This window comes from Cololabis saira, chromosome 10 (assembly GCF_033807715.1).
Source record: "Cololabis saira isolate AMF1-May2022 chromosome 10, fColSai1.1, whole genome shotgun sequence".
Classification (NCBI taxonomy): domain Eukaryota; kingdom Metazoa; phylum Chordata; class Actinopteri; order Beloniformes; family Belonidae; genus Cololabis; species Cololabis saira.
In genome coordinates, this window is record NC_084596.1 from 9183825 (window position 1) to 9202028 (window position 18204).

The following is an 18204-nucleotide window of genomic DNA, read 5'->3' on the forward strand; positions in this document are numbered from 1 at the left end:
GACTTTTTAACTAGAAATAAGACAAATATTTTGAGTTTTTGCAGTGATCCATTTTACTTATCCTGTGAAGGACAGAGTCATATTGATAAGTTCAGAAAAGTGTTTTTTATTGTTGTGTTTTGATGTATTTGATGTAAGCCCAGTGGATATTTAAAGCTTACAGAAGGCTGCATTTAACTGCTGCTATGTCATTCCTGCAGTATTTCTGCAGCTGTTTTGGTCACTGCTATTATTTGTAATATATTATATTATTTGTAATCAGCACAAATTATCTGTCCCCATATGATTTCTTTTTACAACTCGAGTACTGATTATAATCACAATATATACCTCGGAGAGATCATAACTTCCTTCTTCTTCCTTCTATTTACTGTACAGTGAGCGAAATAACCGAGTCAAATGACCTGTTTGACTCGGCCAAATAAACCTGATTCTGATTCTGAACTAAAAGAGTTTACTTCAGAAAACCAGCGGAACTACGACTTGTAATCGCCGTTTCCTCCCGGACCGTGACGGTGCAACACTCCCCGGTCGTGTTGACGTTCGCTCAGCTGCATGTTTTGTTGTTTTGTTGAGGTGTTTTGTTGAGTTGTTGGGGATGTCTTCGGTCCAGGTCCTGCGGGACTTCATCAGCGACAGACTGACCGCGGCGGCTCTGGAGATCTTCTCGGAGTTCGAGAGAACCATCGTCCAGTACGAGGAGGTGATCGACCGGCAGCGGAGGCTGCTGGACGTCACGTGGAAGCCCGAGATCCCGCTGCGGAGAGTCGGTGCGTCCCGGGGGGAGAACAGACACTTATAACACCATTTATTAACCAAAACACACATGCATACTAACTGCTGGTGGAGGAAATACAATATAAGAAAATAGGCATATTTTTGGAGGTATCATGAACAAGAGACATACACACAAACAATAAGGTAAACATTAGAATAGAATAGAATAGAATAGAAAGCCTTTATTTTCCTTATAATTCCTTATATTTTTTTTTGATTGAAATCTTTATTTCGAGCATACAGAAAAAAAAAAAAAAAAAAACAATTTCACAAAACAAAAAATAATACAAATAAACAGTTATTAAACTAAATCAAAGGGAAATAAATCTTCATGTACAAAACCTATTGGGTCCTACCCCTTGTTTCTACTTCAATTTTGCTTGAAAATAAAAAATAAGAAAAAAATAAAACAGCAAACTTTACGTTATCAAAAAATTATACCTGTTATGTACCTGCAATTATAAATAATACACACACACACACATATATATATATATATATATATATATATATATATATATATATATATATATATATATATACATATACAGGACTGTCTTAGAAAATTTGAATATTGTGATAAAGTTCTTTATTTTCTGTAATGCAATTTAAAAAAAAAAAAAAGAAAATGTCATACATTCTGGATTCTCAATCAACTGAAATATTGCAAGCCTTTTATTATTTTAATATTGCTGATCATGGCTTACAGTTTAAGAAAACTCAAATATCCTATCTAAATAAAAATTTGAATATTCTGGGAATATTATTCTTAATCTTGTTTTTTTAATTGCATTACAGAAAATAAGGAACTTTATCACAATATTCTAATTTTCTGAGACAGTCGTGTGTGTGTGTGTGTGTGTGTGTGTGTGTGTGTGTGTGTGTGTGTGTGTGTGTGTGTGTGTGTGTGTGTGTGTGTGTGTATATATATGTGTGTATATATGTGTGTATATATATATATATATATATATATACATACACACACACACACACACACACACACACACATCTTATATATATATGTAAAGACTAAGTAAAAAACAAAAATATATATACACTATGTAAATGAATGAATGAGATAATATTGCACATGAATGAGTGTTTGGGCTCTGCGTTGTGTTTCACGTATATAAAATGGCTCATGAACACCTGTCTACAGGTGGACATGAGGTCCAAGAGACTTGTCTACAGGTGGACACGTCTCACTGAGAGTTCCATTCTTCAACAAATGTGTCCACATCTGCATGTTTGCATGTAACTGCGTTTCTCGTGTCCCTCTTGTCCACGCAGGTCTCCCAGCGAATGTCTTCAAAACGGAGATCCACTCGGACCCGGACCAGGAGATCCTCAACAGGCTCCAGCAGGAGGAATCTGAGCCCCCGCCCACTGAGGACGGTCCGGAGGAAACCCCCGCCAGGGTGGACGGCGGGCAGCGTCCACTGAAGCAGGAGTCCGGCGCCTTCGTGGCAATACCCGGGTACGAGGACGGTCCCGTCGGTGAAACCGGCGGTGGAGAGACCCTCCTCCACAGCTGCCCTGCAACCCAGAACCAGGACCAGGATTCGGGGTCAAGTGGAATCGCCCAGCTGTTCCCAGCAAGAGAGATGGTCTGTGGCGACGTAGGCGACTGTCCGACATCGGGGGACGCCTACGACCACGGTGAGGAGGAGCGGTCTGGAGGTTTAGATACTTCTGAAGGAGCCTTTAGCGGCAGGCACCGAATGATGGCGCAAGTCCACGCGGATAAGAAAGCCTGCATTTGCCACATTTGTGGGAAGGAATTGAAGTACCCGTCTCACGTGAGAAGTCACATGAGATCCCACACGGGTGAGAAACCGTACTCCTGCAAACTATGTGGGAGGAGCTTCAGCTTCAGCTGCAACTTGAGGTCCCACGAGAGATCGCACACGGGCGAGAAGCCGCACTTCTGCCAGCTCTGCGGGACGTCTTTCTCCCGGAAGTGGAACCTCAAGTATCACATGAAGACCCACACGGGCCAGATCCCGAGATCCGGGAAGTCGCACTCCCGCGACGCCTCCGGCAAAAAGTTCCCGTCTCAGGGGCGGAGCGGGGCGGGGGAGGACCCGTTTGACTGCGACATGTGCGGGAGGGACTGTGGAGTCCAGATGAGAACCCTGTCGGGCGAGACGCCGTAGCCCTGGAATGGGAGGGAGGTCTCCGTCCACTGAAGCCGGTCCACGCGGGCTGAGCTGCAAGGTTCCCTGGGAAAAGCGTCCGGGAAGGTTTTCCCGTGTCGATCCGTGTCGTAATTGACGGTGAAGGAATCGTGGGAAGGCGAAGGAAAGGTTTCACCCAAACGCTCGCTTTGGCTGTCTGTTCTTCTTGAAAAAGCACTCCAGTGGAAAGAAAAAGTTATTTAAACTGGCTGATGAAGTTTTTGATTTATTTGACACAACAAATGACTCATTTTACTCTTTAAAGTGTCTTTAAACTTCTGCATGTTACTTTGTTCAAGATCAAAACCTGCTGTGACAGAGGAGTTCACAAGGTGTGTAGTTTTCTGATTTCCGATCTTTAAACTGTTGATGTGTTGCCCGCGACTGAAATATAAAGGAGACAAAAGAGCAGAAGGTGCTGATCATCTGCTGTTTGGAAATAAAGGCGTGGAGATCCGCCCCGAGGGCAGCTTTTCCTCGTCTGAAACACACCTGAACACAGGTAACACACCGCCCCCGTGTGGTCATAAGTAGTACTGCTGCACCCAGTGGTTTTCTTGTCTGATTAAATTAATTACCTCATTTAAACTTGTATTTCTTTATTTTTTGCTTTCTTTTTTTAAGGATAATTATTTTTCTGTAAGTAAGTGAGGTATAAAAGCAAACGACTGATTTCTGATCATAACTTCCTCCAAACTGGAAGCCAGATAACTTAACTCTTCCTTGATTGAAAATTTGGCAGAATTATCTTGTTTGGTGTTTATTTGGTCACTACAAAAAAAAAATCAATTAAAATATTAAGTGTATCGGTGAATTAAATTGCTAAATTCATGTTTATTTATACAGTATTTAAATAAAAGGCATATTTAAATGAACCTGTAGTTTAGTACAGTTGTGGAAAAATACGTAATTTTTCATTTTTATCATTATTTATGTGCATATTTTAATGTATTTATTAATTTAACTTTAAAGTAACTTTTTTTTCTTGCAGCTAAAATTCCCTCTTGAAGTTCACCCAAACTGGTTTTGATTGTATTGACATCAACAATCAGAGGCTTATAATATAAATGGCGTCAGCTGCTATTGTGTCTGAAAATTAAAACAACTCTGTCTAAACCTCCTTGCTTGTGTCATTTTCTTCGGTAAATTAAATACTTTCTGTGACTGCGAGAAAGAACTAAACGTACAGCTGTGAGCTCCACCGGAACTCCAGATTTTGACACCCGGGTGAAGAGCAGAAGCTCCCCAGCTCAATCTCGGAAACATTCGGAAACTTTTGGAAACTTTTGGAAACTTTCAAAAACATTCTGAAACTTTCAAAAACATTCTGAAACTTTTGGAAACATTGGGAAACTTACGGAAACATCCCAAACTGACTTTTTGTTTTGTTGGCGCTGCCTTTCAAGATCAATTCAAACTCTGGACCATATTATTACTTTAAGCTTTACGTTTAATCGTATATTTTGTAGAAAAGATACAGACCACAGTGGCTCCGTTTAAGATGATATGAGATGGCAAAAAACAAGATTACGTTTATGATCCCCAGCTCAATCAGCTGCCGGCGTAGGTTTTGGAAACTTCCAAAAAAATTCGGAAGGTTTTGGAAACTTCCAAAAACATTCAGAAACTTTTATAAATATTCGGAAACTTTCGGAAACCTCCAAAAACATTCTGAAACTTTTGGTAACATTGTTAAACTTTTGGAAACATTGGGAAACATCCCAAACTGACTTTGTTTTGTTGGCACTGCCTTTCATGATCGATTTCAACTCTGGACCATATTATTATTTCAAGCTTTAGATTTAATCGTATGTTTTGTAGAAAAGATACAGACCACAGTGGCTCCGTTTAAGATGATATGAAATGGCAAAAAACAAGATTATGTTTATGATCCCCAGCTCAATCAGCTGCCGGGTAAATTCACCTCTTTTTTATCAACACACAAGGTCAATATGCCCCCATGTAGCCTGCAGGCGCATTGCATGGAGTAACTTTAAAACACTGGGATGTCTGAGTTTACATTTGAATATCTGATGAAGTCTGGATCCACATATTTAAGACTTTATAATAATAAGACACATGTCAGACAGGTAAACTATTGAGTAATCATTTTATTTTAAGTGTTTAAACATAGTAGCATTCAATTATTTTACATTCTGCATCCCTAATAATATTAACTTTCATATCCAGCAACAACAAAAGTTTTTAAAAACATCCTTTACCTCAAAAACCTTTTCCTAAATTTCAAATGATGAGACATTTTGGGGGATTTTCATGATTCAACAAATACAACATGAAACCCAGACTGGAGGAAAAGTGTTTAAACACGTGACTTCTTTCCTCTTTAAAAACCTCTTTACGTGTCATGCAATCATCTTCCTGTAGGGGGCGGTGTGACGTCACTCCCCAGACTCCTGATCTTCACTGTTTCCAGGTCCTGAGGTTGCAGACGTGAACCAGGATACAATGTTCAGGACAGAAAGTTACAGAAAGAGCAGAAACACTAAAAGAAGAAGTAAAACATAAATATTGTAGATGATCAAATGTGAACAGAAGTCTGTCTGGATGAATGCTGAAGGAAAACCTGACACTGCACCGCTGGAGAGTGGAGGTCAGGAAAACAGGACTGTGGAGGTTTCAGGCCTCTTTTTTGAGTGAAGTCTGGCCAGAACAAGAGCAGTAAAACCAGTAAAGACACATTTAAATCCAGAAATATGATCTGTTGTGAACATGGACTCTGGACTTTGGGATGTTTCAGGAGGAAAACTGCTTCAGTTTTACTTGAATATTAGATTCATGTTTTCTCCCTCAGATCTGAGTCAAATCCTAGAATGAAAACTGAAGAAAACACTTTGTTTGAGTCCATGAAGTGGAAGAAAAGAGAAATACAACATAGAAACACATCCAATTAACAGTTAACAACAATTACAAGACAGGCTAATATCTGTGTTTTTATACTGAAATAGAAGATGTTAATAACATGAATAATTCCCAGGTGAAACTACAAAACAACGACTTCCACCTCCAAAACAGGAAATAACAACAAAACATCAACTTCAACAAAAATGTCCCTCCATCCATCAGAGTTTGAGACGTTCATCTCTGAGAAGAAAAGAAAATCAATAAAAACTGAGATAAAAACATAAAGAGGAAACAAGTTCATTTGAGTTTACAGAACTCAGCTGAGTCTCCAGGACTGTGAACCCCGACTCCAGCGTAGAGCGGCTGAGTGAAGGAGGTCTGGACTCTGTGGAGGAGGGTCATGGTTTCAGAGACGCTGTAGAAGGACAGAACACCTGCTCTGTGATCCAGGTAAACTCCTATTCTGGAGCTCAGAGGACCTGAGATGGAGGAACTGATGTTGTTGTACCAAAATACATAACTGTCTGAGTAACAATATAGTGACCAAGATTTGTCATTTACTCCAAATGCACTTTCATCCCCTAATCTGCTGATATTCTTGTAGGAAACTGCTACATCAACTCCACCTTCTTTCTTCTCCACCTCCCAGTAATGACGTCCAGTCAGACTCTCTCTACTCAGGACCTGAGAATATGTAGTGAATATGTCTGGATGATCAGAATAAAACTGATCTTCGTCCATATAAGTCACCTTTCTGTTCTCCTCTGACAGTAACAGATCTGTGTCTGCTGTGTTTGGATCCAGAGTGATTTCACATGAATATTTCAAGAATTCAGCTCTGCTCTTTGGTTCTGGTTCTGGTTCTAGTTCTGGTTCTGGTTCTGACAGTAAAACATCCACATCAGTGATGGTCAGTGAGATGTTTGTCCATGTGTCTCTCAGGATGTCCTGTAGTTGACCTCTGACCTCTGACACAGCTGCTGTCACATCCTGAAAGTATCTGAGAGGACGGATGCTGATGCTGGAGGAGTGTGTGGACTCACTGAGTGGTGACAGTGAGGGGTAGTTGTGGAGGAACTGGTTGTGGTCCTCAATGTCTGTCAGATGCTTCATCTCAGCGTCTCTCCTCTTCAGGTCAGTGATCTCCTGCTGCAGCTTCTCCTCAAGCTCTCTGACTCTCCTCACTTCAGTTTGCTGCTGGGATCTGATCTGCTGCTTCACATCAGAGCTTCTTTTCTGGATGAGAGAGATCAGCTCAGTGAAGATCTCCTCACTGTCCTCCACTGTTTTATCAGCAGACTTATTGAGGGCCTCCACCTCCTGCTGAAGCAGCTTCACATCTTTCTCTCTGTCCTGGATCTCCTGCTGGATTTGTTGTCGACTCACCTCCATCTCTCTCTGCCTCTCAGTCCTTTCTGCTGCAGCTGAGACTGTGTCGTGGCCTTTATGTTCATCCACAGAGCAGAGATAACAGATAGACTTCTGATCAGTACGACAGAACATCTTCATCACCTCGTCATGACGGGGGCAGATGTTGTCCTGCAGGTTCTTGGAGGGATCCACCAGCTTGTGTTTCTTTAATGGAGCCACATCATGATGAGGTTGAAGGTGATTCTCGCAGTAAGAGGCCAGACAGAATAAACAGGACTTGACGGCTTTCAGTTTTCTTCCAGAGCAGAAATCACAGGCCACATCTTCAGGTCCAGCATAGCAGTGATCAGCAGGAGCAGCTTGGAGTCCAGTCTTCTTCATCTGCTCCGCTAAAGCTGCTAACATGGTACTTTTCACCAGCTCAGGTTTCTGTGTGAAAGTCCGTCTACACTGAGGACAGCTGGGGAGTTTCTTCTGCTCCTCTCCATCCCAAAAGTTGTTAATACAGTTCATACAGTAACTGTGTCCACAGGGAATAGTCACCGGATCCTTTAAAACCTCCAAACAAATCGAACAAGAAAAGCTTTCCTGGTCCAGCTGAACTCCTTTCTGCGCCATTTCTCCTCTCGATAACTGAGACTGAGACAGTTTTACTTCCTCAAACGTGAAAATAGCTCTGATCTACAAATCAGGTGTGCAGAGAACGGAGACTGTCAGCTCTGTGTTCAGCTCATGTTGTTCAGACCCGTCTTATAGCTGCAGATCTGCAGGGGAGGGAACCAGGAAACCTGCTCAGACTGGATCTGCCGGTTTATGAGGCTCAGAGTCCAGCAGGAGATGATGTCTGAGATAAAAACACTTGAACTCTTTCAGAACAGGAAACGTTCCTGTTTCAAACTACTATCAGTCGCATATTACAGGTTTCCAGGTCGTTTTAACGCAAGTGTCTCAACAATGATACAGATACATATTTAACTTGGACTCAAATCTGTTCTTGGTTGTTTGAATAAAAATGTATATAAAGATGTTCTTGGTGAGGTGACGGTGACTTTTCAAAGAGATCTGCTTCTCATCAGAAAGTCGCTGGTTCAATTGCAAGTTTAGATGCGTTAAAGCTTCAATAAATGAGACAAAACGTAAAATTTCCTCTGATGTTCTAATCAGTGTGTTGGAATAATAAAGGGATCCATCCTTTATCCAAGCGGCATGTACTGACAGTAGGAACACATTTGTCAGCTCTGCAGCAGCTCTGAACCCCAAAAGAAGTGAAAACATCAAATCATTCAGCTCCAGGAACAACCAACTGTAACTCTGATTGTTGCCAACAAGATCAAACATAAGAGAAAAAACGGAGTTTTTCTTATTTATTTATTTATTTATTTTTTACGTTGTCTGCACACATATTAATGGTTGATACCATGCCGGTAAAAATCTGAGGCATACATATGTGCATTATTACTGTATTTATTATATATACGTATATATATATATATATATATATATATATATATATATATATATATATATATATATATATATATATATATATATATATATATATATGCATACATACGCATACACATACAAACCCAGTGAGTTTTTTTTTCCTTTGGGGGGAGGGGTTGACATCCACTGCCAATCCAGGAAGCAGGAACACACAGAGGCACACGTCAAGCACTGGAAATCTGCAACAAAAACCACAAACGAAACACAAAACCGACACGAAGCCGACCAAAACACGAGCAGCGATCGACCCAAATCTCGAGATCCGAATACGGTCTGAGCTAAACTACCGCTAACTAACCCCAAAAACTACAAGCAGGCAGGTGAACAACCCAGTGTATATATCTATGTGTGTGTATGCGTGTATGTATATGTATACGTGCGTGTGTATGTACATGTCTGTGTGGCTATTTGTGTGTGTATGTGTGTATGTATTTGTGTGTGTGTGTACGTATATGTTTGTGTGGCTCCACCTGAAGTGTATCTATAGTGGGGGAGGGGGGGAGCAACCCTGCCACCCGCGAGACCAGAGGCCGACAAGGAAGAACCCGGAACCCAGGCCACCAGCAACCCCACAGAGGGCGAGAAGAGAGCGGGAGGAAACCCACCGCCAGCAAGGCCCCCCACCCCCCACGACACTGGAAGAAGCAGCCAGGGATCCCGCGGCGGTGGACCCCCCCCCCGGGGACACCCCGGCGGACATCCCAAAGGTCACAGAGTCCCCACAGACGCAGGGGCACCCGGCCCCCGTCCAGAGTTTTTCTTAATAATTCTCATCCATCTTCTCGTGACTATAGTACATAGACCTGTAACCCAACATGTCATCATGAAGTCCTAGAGAGACCTTTATTGGCCACCTGAATAACCGGACAAGCACATTCCAGGACCCACTGCAGTGTGATTATCATCGTGGAGGTGGAGTCTTTCACCTGCTTCAATCAAACCACAGTCATCTGGAAAAAACAGCAGCACCGTGAGGATCATGTTTTTGGTTTTCTCTGGTTCATTTAACTCCATCCAGCCTGCATTACTACGTCAGAACCTCCAGAAGACACAGGTGGAGCCTCCAGGAGACACAGGTGGAGCATCCAGGAGACACGAGTGGAGCCTCCACAGTCACCTGGATCACTGACGGCCAGCTGGTCAGAAGAACAGGAGCACCACAGGGGACTGTACTCTTCCCAATCTTCTTCTCTGTACACCTCAGAATTCCAGGATGAGTGGGAGTCCTGTCATCTTCAGAAATACTCAGATTACTCTGCAGTTTTGAATCAGAGACTGAGGACAGAGAACTGGTGTGTTGTGGGGACAATCATTTCCTCTTGAATGTGAACAAGATGAAGAAGATGATAGATTTTATGAGAGTCGGGACTAAGTTTAATAGTTTTTCCATCACGGGAGAAGAAGTGGAAATACCTCTGTGTTCAACTGAACAGCAGACTGGACTGGAGATGCAACACTGATGCTGTTTATAAGATTCAAGATTCAAGAGGAGTTTATTGTCAGTCCAGCCATAGACACAGTTCACAGTAGAATGAAATAACGTTTCCTGAGAAGTGTCAGTGCAAACAAACATCAACAACAACATTAAACCAAATGCTACATGTAAGTGCTGGTGTAGTGCAAAAGAAATACCTATAAAGTGTAAGGTGTAAAGTGACTGTGTTATTATTCACGTGAGGTGCAATGAGGTGCAATAGTGCATCAAACAAACAGTGACGCAGGACAACAGAGGTGATCAGATCAGTCCCTGAGCATTGAGGAGTCGTATGGCATGGGGGAAGAAGCTGTTTTTTAGTCTGGTAGTAGCAGACCGTATGCTTCGGTACCTTCTGCCACATCGGAGGGGTGAGAAAAGTCTATGTGAGGGGTGGGTGGGGTTTTTCACAATGCTGATTGCCTTTGCTGATGCAGCGTGTGGTGTAGACATCAGAGACAGAGGGGAGAGTGACTCCGATGATCTTTTCAGCCATCCTCACCACATGCTGCCAGTTCTTGCGGTCGAGTTGGGTGCAGTTTCCGTACAAGACGGTGAAGCAGATGCCCAGGATGCTCTCTATGGTCCCACTGTAGAAGGTGGAGAGAATGCTGAGTGGGAGGTGGGTTCTCTTCAGCCTTCTCAGGGAGTGAAGACGCTGCTGAGCTTTCTTCACGGTGGAGCTGGTGTTGAGGGACCAAGTGATGCGGTGACTCGTCGTTCTTTTCGATGGGACTCACATGGTTGTATCATAAGCGAACTTGATGATGTGGTTTGAGTCGTGGAGTTCTGTGAAGTCATGGGTCAGGAGTGTAAACAGCAGTGGACTGAGCACAGAGCCTTGAGGTGCTCCTGTGCCCAGTGTGGTGGTACTGGAGGAGTTATTTCTGATCCGGACTGTCTCTCTGTCAGAAAGTCCAGGATCCAGTTGCAGAGAGAAGTGTTCAAGCCAAGCTCAGCTTTGTAACCAGGTACTGGGGAATGATGGTGTTAAATGCTGAACTGAAGTCTATGAACAACATTCTGATGTAAGTGTCCTTTTTTTCCAGATGGGTGAGTTCTAAGTGGAGGTTGGTGGTGATGGCCTTGTTGTTGGAACGGTTGGCTCTTTACGCGAACTGCAGGGGGTCTATGGTGGGAGGCACATGGTTCTTGATGTGCCTCAGGATCAGCCTCTCAAAGCACTTCATGATTGTAGGGGTGAGTGCGATGGGGCAGTGGTTATTGAGGAATAACCACTGGATGGATGGTGGTGGTTTTGAAGCATAGTGGACACAATGGCACTGCTCAGGGAGATGTTGAAGATGTCCGTGAGAACATCTGCCAGCTGGACTGCACATCCTTTGAGCACACTCAAAGGGAGGTTGTCTGGGCCAGCAGCTTTGCAGGAGTTGATTCTATGTAGAGTCATTGTCACCTCAGCCGTGGTCAGATGTAGCAGTTCTTAGTTCTTCCTTGCCATCACTTCATTCTCTGATTCAAAACGGCCATATAACAAATAAGGAAGGACAGAACAGACTTTACCTCTTTAGGAGGACTAGGTCCTTCACTGTTTGCAGCAAGATGTTGAATATCTTCTATAAGTCTATTGTGGAGATTTCATCCACATCTGCAGCATCAGAACCAGAGACTTGAAGAAACTGGACAAACTGATGAAGAAGGCTGGTTCTGTTCTGGGGCCTCTGGAGATGATTGTTCAAAGGAGGATCCTTCATATAGTGAAAAACATCAAAGACAACCCCAAGCATCCTCTTTATAACACATTTACATGCACTAACAGAAAGTCGAATTGTTGCCTTAATCCAACCAATATCGAATTTTTAAAAGCCTAGTATACACCTTAGCCGGGCTGTAGTTGAACCGAATTGAAGCTCTTGAGATCGAGCTTTTAGTGCCAGATAATGCATCCTAATTCGAGTTATTCCCACATGTATACCAACCCACACTTAGCCGAGCTAGCTAATGCCCCGGGCCGGGACCTTCAGGAAGTGACGAGCCGCGAAACCCAGAATATCAACACAGTAGGAGAAGAAGACGAACAACAAAGAAGAAACCGGAAGAACGTGAAAGGGCGTGTGGTGCCACGTAGCATGGTGGAGTCGAACTCACCTCACTCAATAATGGATTGTCTTGTCGCGTACAGTACAGACCAAAAGTTTGGACACACCTTCTCATTCAACCAAATTGGGAAGTGTGTCCAAACTTTTGATCTGTACTGTATGTATACTCAGATTTCTCTTAACCTCCAGTTTAATCCTTAGCTAGATTGTTGCCAATAGCTGGATTTAGATGTGCACGTTACCGCACTGACTGATTCAGCAACAGTCTTCAGTCAGAGGTTTCTTCAGATCTGCTGCAACACAGATCTCTCCTGCCCACAGCAATAAACCTACAATAAGTCTTTTCAAGTCTCTGAAGAGACTTGAATCATGGAAACTCCTGCAACAATACATTTCCCTTTAGTGATTAATGAAGAATTTTTAAATTTGAATTGAAATTCACTCTGTTCTGGATCACATAAAGTGTGCGTTTGTGTTTGTGAATCATTTCATGTCCACCTGCGTTGGCGTCAGTGTCACAGTTTGCTTGAGTTGACTCAACAAGCTCATGCGAATCGCCACGTCAGCCAATCTACAGTCGTGTTCAAAAGTTTACCCTCTGTCTCTCAGTTCAAAGGTTTTTACATATCTGAACAATAAAAACCATCTGATTGATAACGGGGTGAATACGAGCTCAGATAAACGACACATAACCTTCAGTCACCAACCAACTTTATTACATTCACCAGGTGATAAACTGACTGCTGTGTTGCACCGTTTCCCCTGGAGGCCCACTACACTCCACCTGTGGAGGAGTGAACTATGGAGTTGTGAAGGTGTGGCACCCTCGGCATTTACTATAATAGTGTGTTATGCCTACAATTACTTTGTGTTTTATCTTTGTTCTCCAACTAATACTCTTTTTAGTTGTTTATGCCAATTCTCTATGGCTTCTGTTGAACAGAGATTTTCACCAGCACTTTATCAACTTTCCTCTAGCGCGAAACCAAATTCAGCCAATATGTGACAGGAGCGGTTTAGATGCGTGGGTCACTGGCGCTGTAACCAGTACGTAGTACAAGTATGGCGTCCGTATTAATGGTGCCATCGGTGTAAACCGGAGTCAAGTTCTCTCGTCTGATTATGTCTGACCTGGCAATAAAGCTTTTTCTGGTTCTGATTCTGATTCTGAAGTAGGAAAGCGGTTGTAAAAGAAGAGCAGCAGCGCCAGCAGCCAAAACAGCAGTTTGTGCTCATTTTGTATATTTTTTGCAGGTGAGGAAAATGCACAAACAGAATATTCATTTTATGTTGACATTTATTCAGTTGTGGGGCCGAATAGTTGCATTAATATAAGGTTTATGTTCCAGAATGAGACAGTTGAGTAACAAAAGCTACTGCTAATGCTAATGTGTGGTAACTGCACTAAGTGCACTGTAAGAATTTTGTGATATGGTGTGACTGTTCCATGAAAGATGAAAGATGTTATAAGTAGCGTAAGAGTGTGTAACTGGCAGGACATTCCATGATGGGTGAATATTGTAATACATTGACACATTAGCAAATAGCTGTGTACACTACCAACTAGGGTTGCCACCCGTCCTGTAAAATAAGGAATTGTCCTTTATTTGAGAAAAAAAATGTTGCGTCCCGTATTGAACTAATACGGGATGCGATTTGTCCCGTATTTTCATTAACGCCCCATAAACACGTCTGTCACACAAGAAACCGGAAGAACGCCGACGCGAAAGTGCGTGTTGCGCCACGTAGTCTGACGGAGTCGATCGCACCTCTCTCAATAATGGATTATCTTGTCGCGTACAGTACAGACCAAAAGTTTGGACACGCCTTCTCATTCAAACAAATTGGGAAGTGTGTCCAAACTTTTGGTCTGTACTGTATGTATACTAAGATTTCTCTGAACCTCCAGTTTAATCCTTAGCTAGATTGTTGCCAATAGCTGGATTTATATGTGCACAGTATCGCACTTACTGATTCAGCAACAGTCTTCAGTCAGAGTTTTCTTCAGATCTGCTGCAACACAGATCTCTCCTGCCCACAGCAATATGTGGAGCTAGAACAGTCTCATAATTGACAAATGCACAGGACAAGTTTTTAATGCACAGACCGATTTGCAAATGCACACACCGTTTCACACATGCACAGAACAATTCACACGTGCGTAGGACAAGATATACAAATGTATTTTTGATGCACACACAAATATAACCTGATTTACAAAGTTTTTTTGTCTGTGAGCTGCGCTGGATTTGCGTGTGACTTTTGAGACTCCTCTGACGTGACTCGATCCACAAATACATTTTTTTTAACACGGAAGGATCTGCAACCAATCAGATGTCTTCCTTTGTTCCAGCCAATCATATGAGCACACTCCACGTGGGGGACGCAGAGCAGTGAATAAAACATGACTTACTCGTAAACCAATCAGATTAAAGGGGCGGATACACCTGCTGTTTGAACTGCGTTCGCGCCGTTCGCTTAGAAAAGTGATTCATATTTCGAGTTGGTGGAGTAAAGATAAATAAACAGCAACAGGAGATAAAAGATAAATAAACAGGATGGAGAGGAGATCACTGTTCTGATTATCTTGTGATCTCGGTAAAGAAAACAGCGCGATCGGAGGTGGTTTGTGGGGCCGTTCAACCAGAGCCGTCGGGAGACTGCACTCCAAGTCCTGCCAATGCTGCAACTGATGATGAGAAACAGCAGAGATATTTCTGTATTTGAACTACAGGTGTCTGTCAGGAGAACGAGCCTGTTGACGCGTCAATTAGCTAACGGCGCTGGTCCCGGTCAGACACCAGCTGACCACAGTGACCAGACATGGAGGTCAGAAACAAGCAGCTGTTATCCTCACATTTATGATGTGACATCGCCACCACACAGAGACAAACATGTGTCAAAACAGCGGCGGCAGATCAACACATTCCCGGTACAGAGTCAGGCTCATGGGAAGATGCAGCCGTGATGATGCTGTTCGGGGTTTAGTCCACCGATCATCAAACATCTGAGCTGGATACAGAGGTTCTTTGGTTATCAGTCGACTGATACCGACTTTACTCCAGATATTTCGGTAAATTAATCTCCTGACATGCGGGTGCTGCTCCACCTGGCGCTGCAGCTCGTCCCCGTTATACCGCCGCAGCTCTCTGCTGCGTCTGTCTGGTTCTGAATCAGCGGGACAATCCCAAGTAACACGTAGTCAAACCAAACGGAGCAAATACATAAATATCTCTGCTGTTTCTCATCATCAGTTGCTGCATCGGCAGGACTTGGAGTGCAGTCTCCCGACGGCTCTGGTTGAACGGCCCCACAAACCATCTCCGATCGCGCTGTTTTCTTTACTAGATCACAAGAAAATCAGAACAGTGATCTCCTCTCCATCCTGTTTATTTATCTTTTATCTCCTGTTGCTGTTTATTTATCTTTACTCCACCAACTCGAAATATGAATCACTTTTCTAAGCGAACGCAGTTCAAACAGCAGGTGTATCCGCCCCTTTAATCTGATTGGTTGCAGATCCTTCCGTGTTAAAAAAAACGTATTTGTGGATCGAGTCACGTCAGAGGAGTCTCAAAACTCACACACAAATCCAGCGCAACTCACAGACAAAAAAACGTTTGTAAATCAGGTTATATTTGTGTGTGCATCAAAAATACATTTGTATATCTTGTCCTACGCACGTGTGAATTGTTCTGTGCATTTGTGAAACGGTGTGTGCATTTGCAAATCGGTCTGTGCATTTGTAAAACTTGTCCTGTGCATTTGTCAATTATGAGACTGTTCTAGCTCCATAGCAATAAACCTACAATAAATCTGTGAAGAGACTTGAATCATGGAAACTACTGCAACAATACATTTCCCTTTAGTGATTAATGAAGAATTTTTAGATTTGAATTGAAATTTACTCTGTTTTGGATCACACAAAGTGTGCGTTTGTGTTTGTGAATCATTTCATGTCCACCTGCGTTGGCGTCAGTGTCACAGTTTGCTTGAGTTGACTCAACAAGCTGCAAATCGCCACGCCAGCTATGTCATCTACAGTCGTGTTCAAACGTTCACCCTGTCTCTCAGTTCAAAGGTTTTTACATATCTGAACAATAAAAACCATCTGATTGATAACGAGGTGAATACGAGCTCAGATAAACGACACATGACACAGTCGCCTGAGATGGACTAGTGACCTGTCCAGGGTGTAACCCCTGCCTCTTGCCTTAAAATTAGCTGGGATAGGCTCCAGCAGACCCCCGTGACCCTGCAAACTTTATTACATTCACCAGGTGATAAACTGGCTGCTGTGTTGCACCGTTTCCCCTGGAGCCCCACTACACTCCACCTGTCGAGTGAACTATGGAGTTGTGATGGTGTGGAACCCTCAACATTTACTATAATAGTGTGTTATGCCTATAATTACTTTGTGTTTTATCTTTGTTCTCCAACTAATACACTTTTTTGTTTTTTATGCCAATTCTCTATGGCTTCTGTTGGACAGAGATTTTCACCAGCACTTTATCAACTTTCTTCTAGCGCGAAATCATCCAATATGTGGCAGAAGCGGTCTAGTTGTGTGCGTCACTGGCGCTGTAACCACTGCGTTGTACAAGTAGGAAAGCGAGTGGAAACGAAGAGCAGCAGCGCCAGCAGCCAAAACAGCAGTTTGTGCTCATTTTGGGCTTTTGTATATCTTTTGCAGGTGAGGAAAGTGCACAAACAGAATATTCATGAATATTCATTTTATGTTTGTTGTTAATAATAATAATACATTTTATTTTTAAAGGAGCCTTTCTAGGCACTCAAGGTCGCCGTACACAACATGTTAAAAATAGAACTTGCAGAATACAGTTAAGTAACAAAAGCTACTGCTAATGCTAGTGTGTGGTAACTGCACCAAGTGCACGGTAAGATGTTTGTGATATGGTGTGACTGTTCCATAAAAGATGCTATAAGTAAATATGTAAATATGTAAATATTACAGTAGTGTAAGAGTGTGTAACTGGACAGGACATTCAATGATGGGTGAACATTGTAATACATTGAAACATTAGCAAATAGCTGTGTAGGTATCCAGTTTGTGTCACGTTTTGGGTTTACTATTTTATTTTGTTTATCATGTTTTATGTCTGGTCTTCCTGTTTTATTTCGTAGTACTTCCCTGTCCCTCTCTGTTTTAGGTTCCTGCCTGCCCTGCCCCCTCCTGAACTGCGTGCACCTGATCCCTGATTGTGTCTCCCACACCTGTCTGTGTCCTATCGGTCTGTGTCTATAAGATAAGATAAGATAAGATATGCTTTATTTTCTCCCTCAGTGGGGAAACTTATTTGTTGTCAGCAGTACACACATATAGGGGAGGGGTAAAAAGACTGAAAAGTCAGAAATAAAAAAATATATAAAAAATACAAAAGATACGTATAAAATATGTATAAACAGGATATGAACAGTATATACAGTTAAACAGTGCAGAAAAGCAGGTGGAGTGTTGTGAGGTAGATTGGCAGATATTGCACATCTTAATATGGAACAGTCACACCATATCACTATATTCCCCTCTGTGTCTTGTCTCGTTGCCAGTTCGTTGTTCTTCACAGTTCACTTGCCAGCATTCTTCTCATTGTCATTGCCCTTTGGATTTTCGAATCTTGCTTGTTTTTTGACCTTGCCTTTTGCCTCACGTTTTGCTGTTTTCCCTGCTTACCCGTGAACTGACCCTTGCCTTAATTGAACCTTGTTTTACTGTTACAACTGAGTCACGTCGTGCATTTGAGTTCTACCCTCTTGTGCTACGTTCATGACAGTTTGTGATTGTGTGTAAAAAGACATAACTGACATTAACTGTACATGGTTAGTAGATTATTAACCACTGCGTAGAACAGTCTGAGAACCAGGAAACACGTGGTCCGACTGAATCTGCTGTTTGAGAGCAGGAAGAAGAGGGAGGTTCACCAGCATCAGATTACAGGAAGAGGACGAACTCTGGTTT

The 18204-nt window shown here is 42.6% G+C and overlaps 2 protein-coding genes across 2 annotated transcripts; one reads left to right on the top strand and one right to left on the bottom strand.

Moving 5' to 3' along the window:
- The first annotated feature begins 520 nt into the window (after window positions 1-520).
- On the top strand, window positions 521-3757 carry LOC133452389 (zinc finger protein 709-like). Its single transcript, XM_061731659.1, has 2 exons — window positions 521-770; window positions 2068-3757. Exons 1-2 carry the CDS (start codon window positions 599-601, stop codon window positions 2931-2933), a joined length of 1038 nt encoding a protein of 345 aa, XP_061587643.1. The 5' UTR covers window positions 521-598; the 3' UTR covers window positions 2934-3757.
- A 1277-nt stretch (window positions 3758-5034) lies between these two features.
- Window positions 5035-7975, bottom strand: LOC133452388 (tripartite motif-containing protein 16-like). Its single transcript, XM_061731658.1, has one exon. It carries the CDS (start codon window positions 7803-7805, stop codon window positions 6114-6116), a length of 1692 nt encoding a protein of 563 aa, XP_061587642.1. The 5' UTR covers window positions 7806-7975; the 3' UTR covers window positions 5035-6113.
- Between the last annotated feature and the right edge of the window lie 10229 nt (window positions 7976-18204).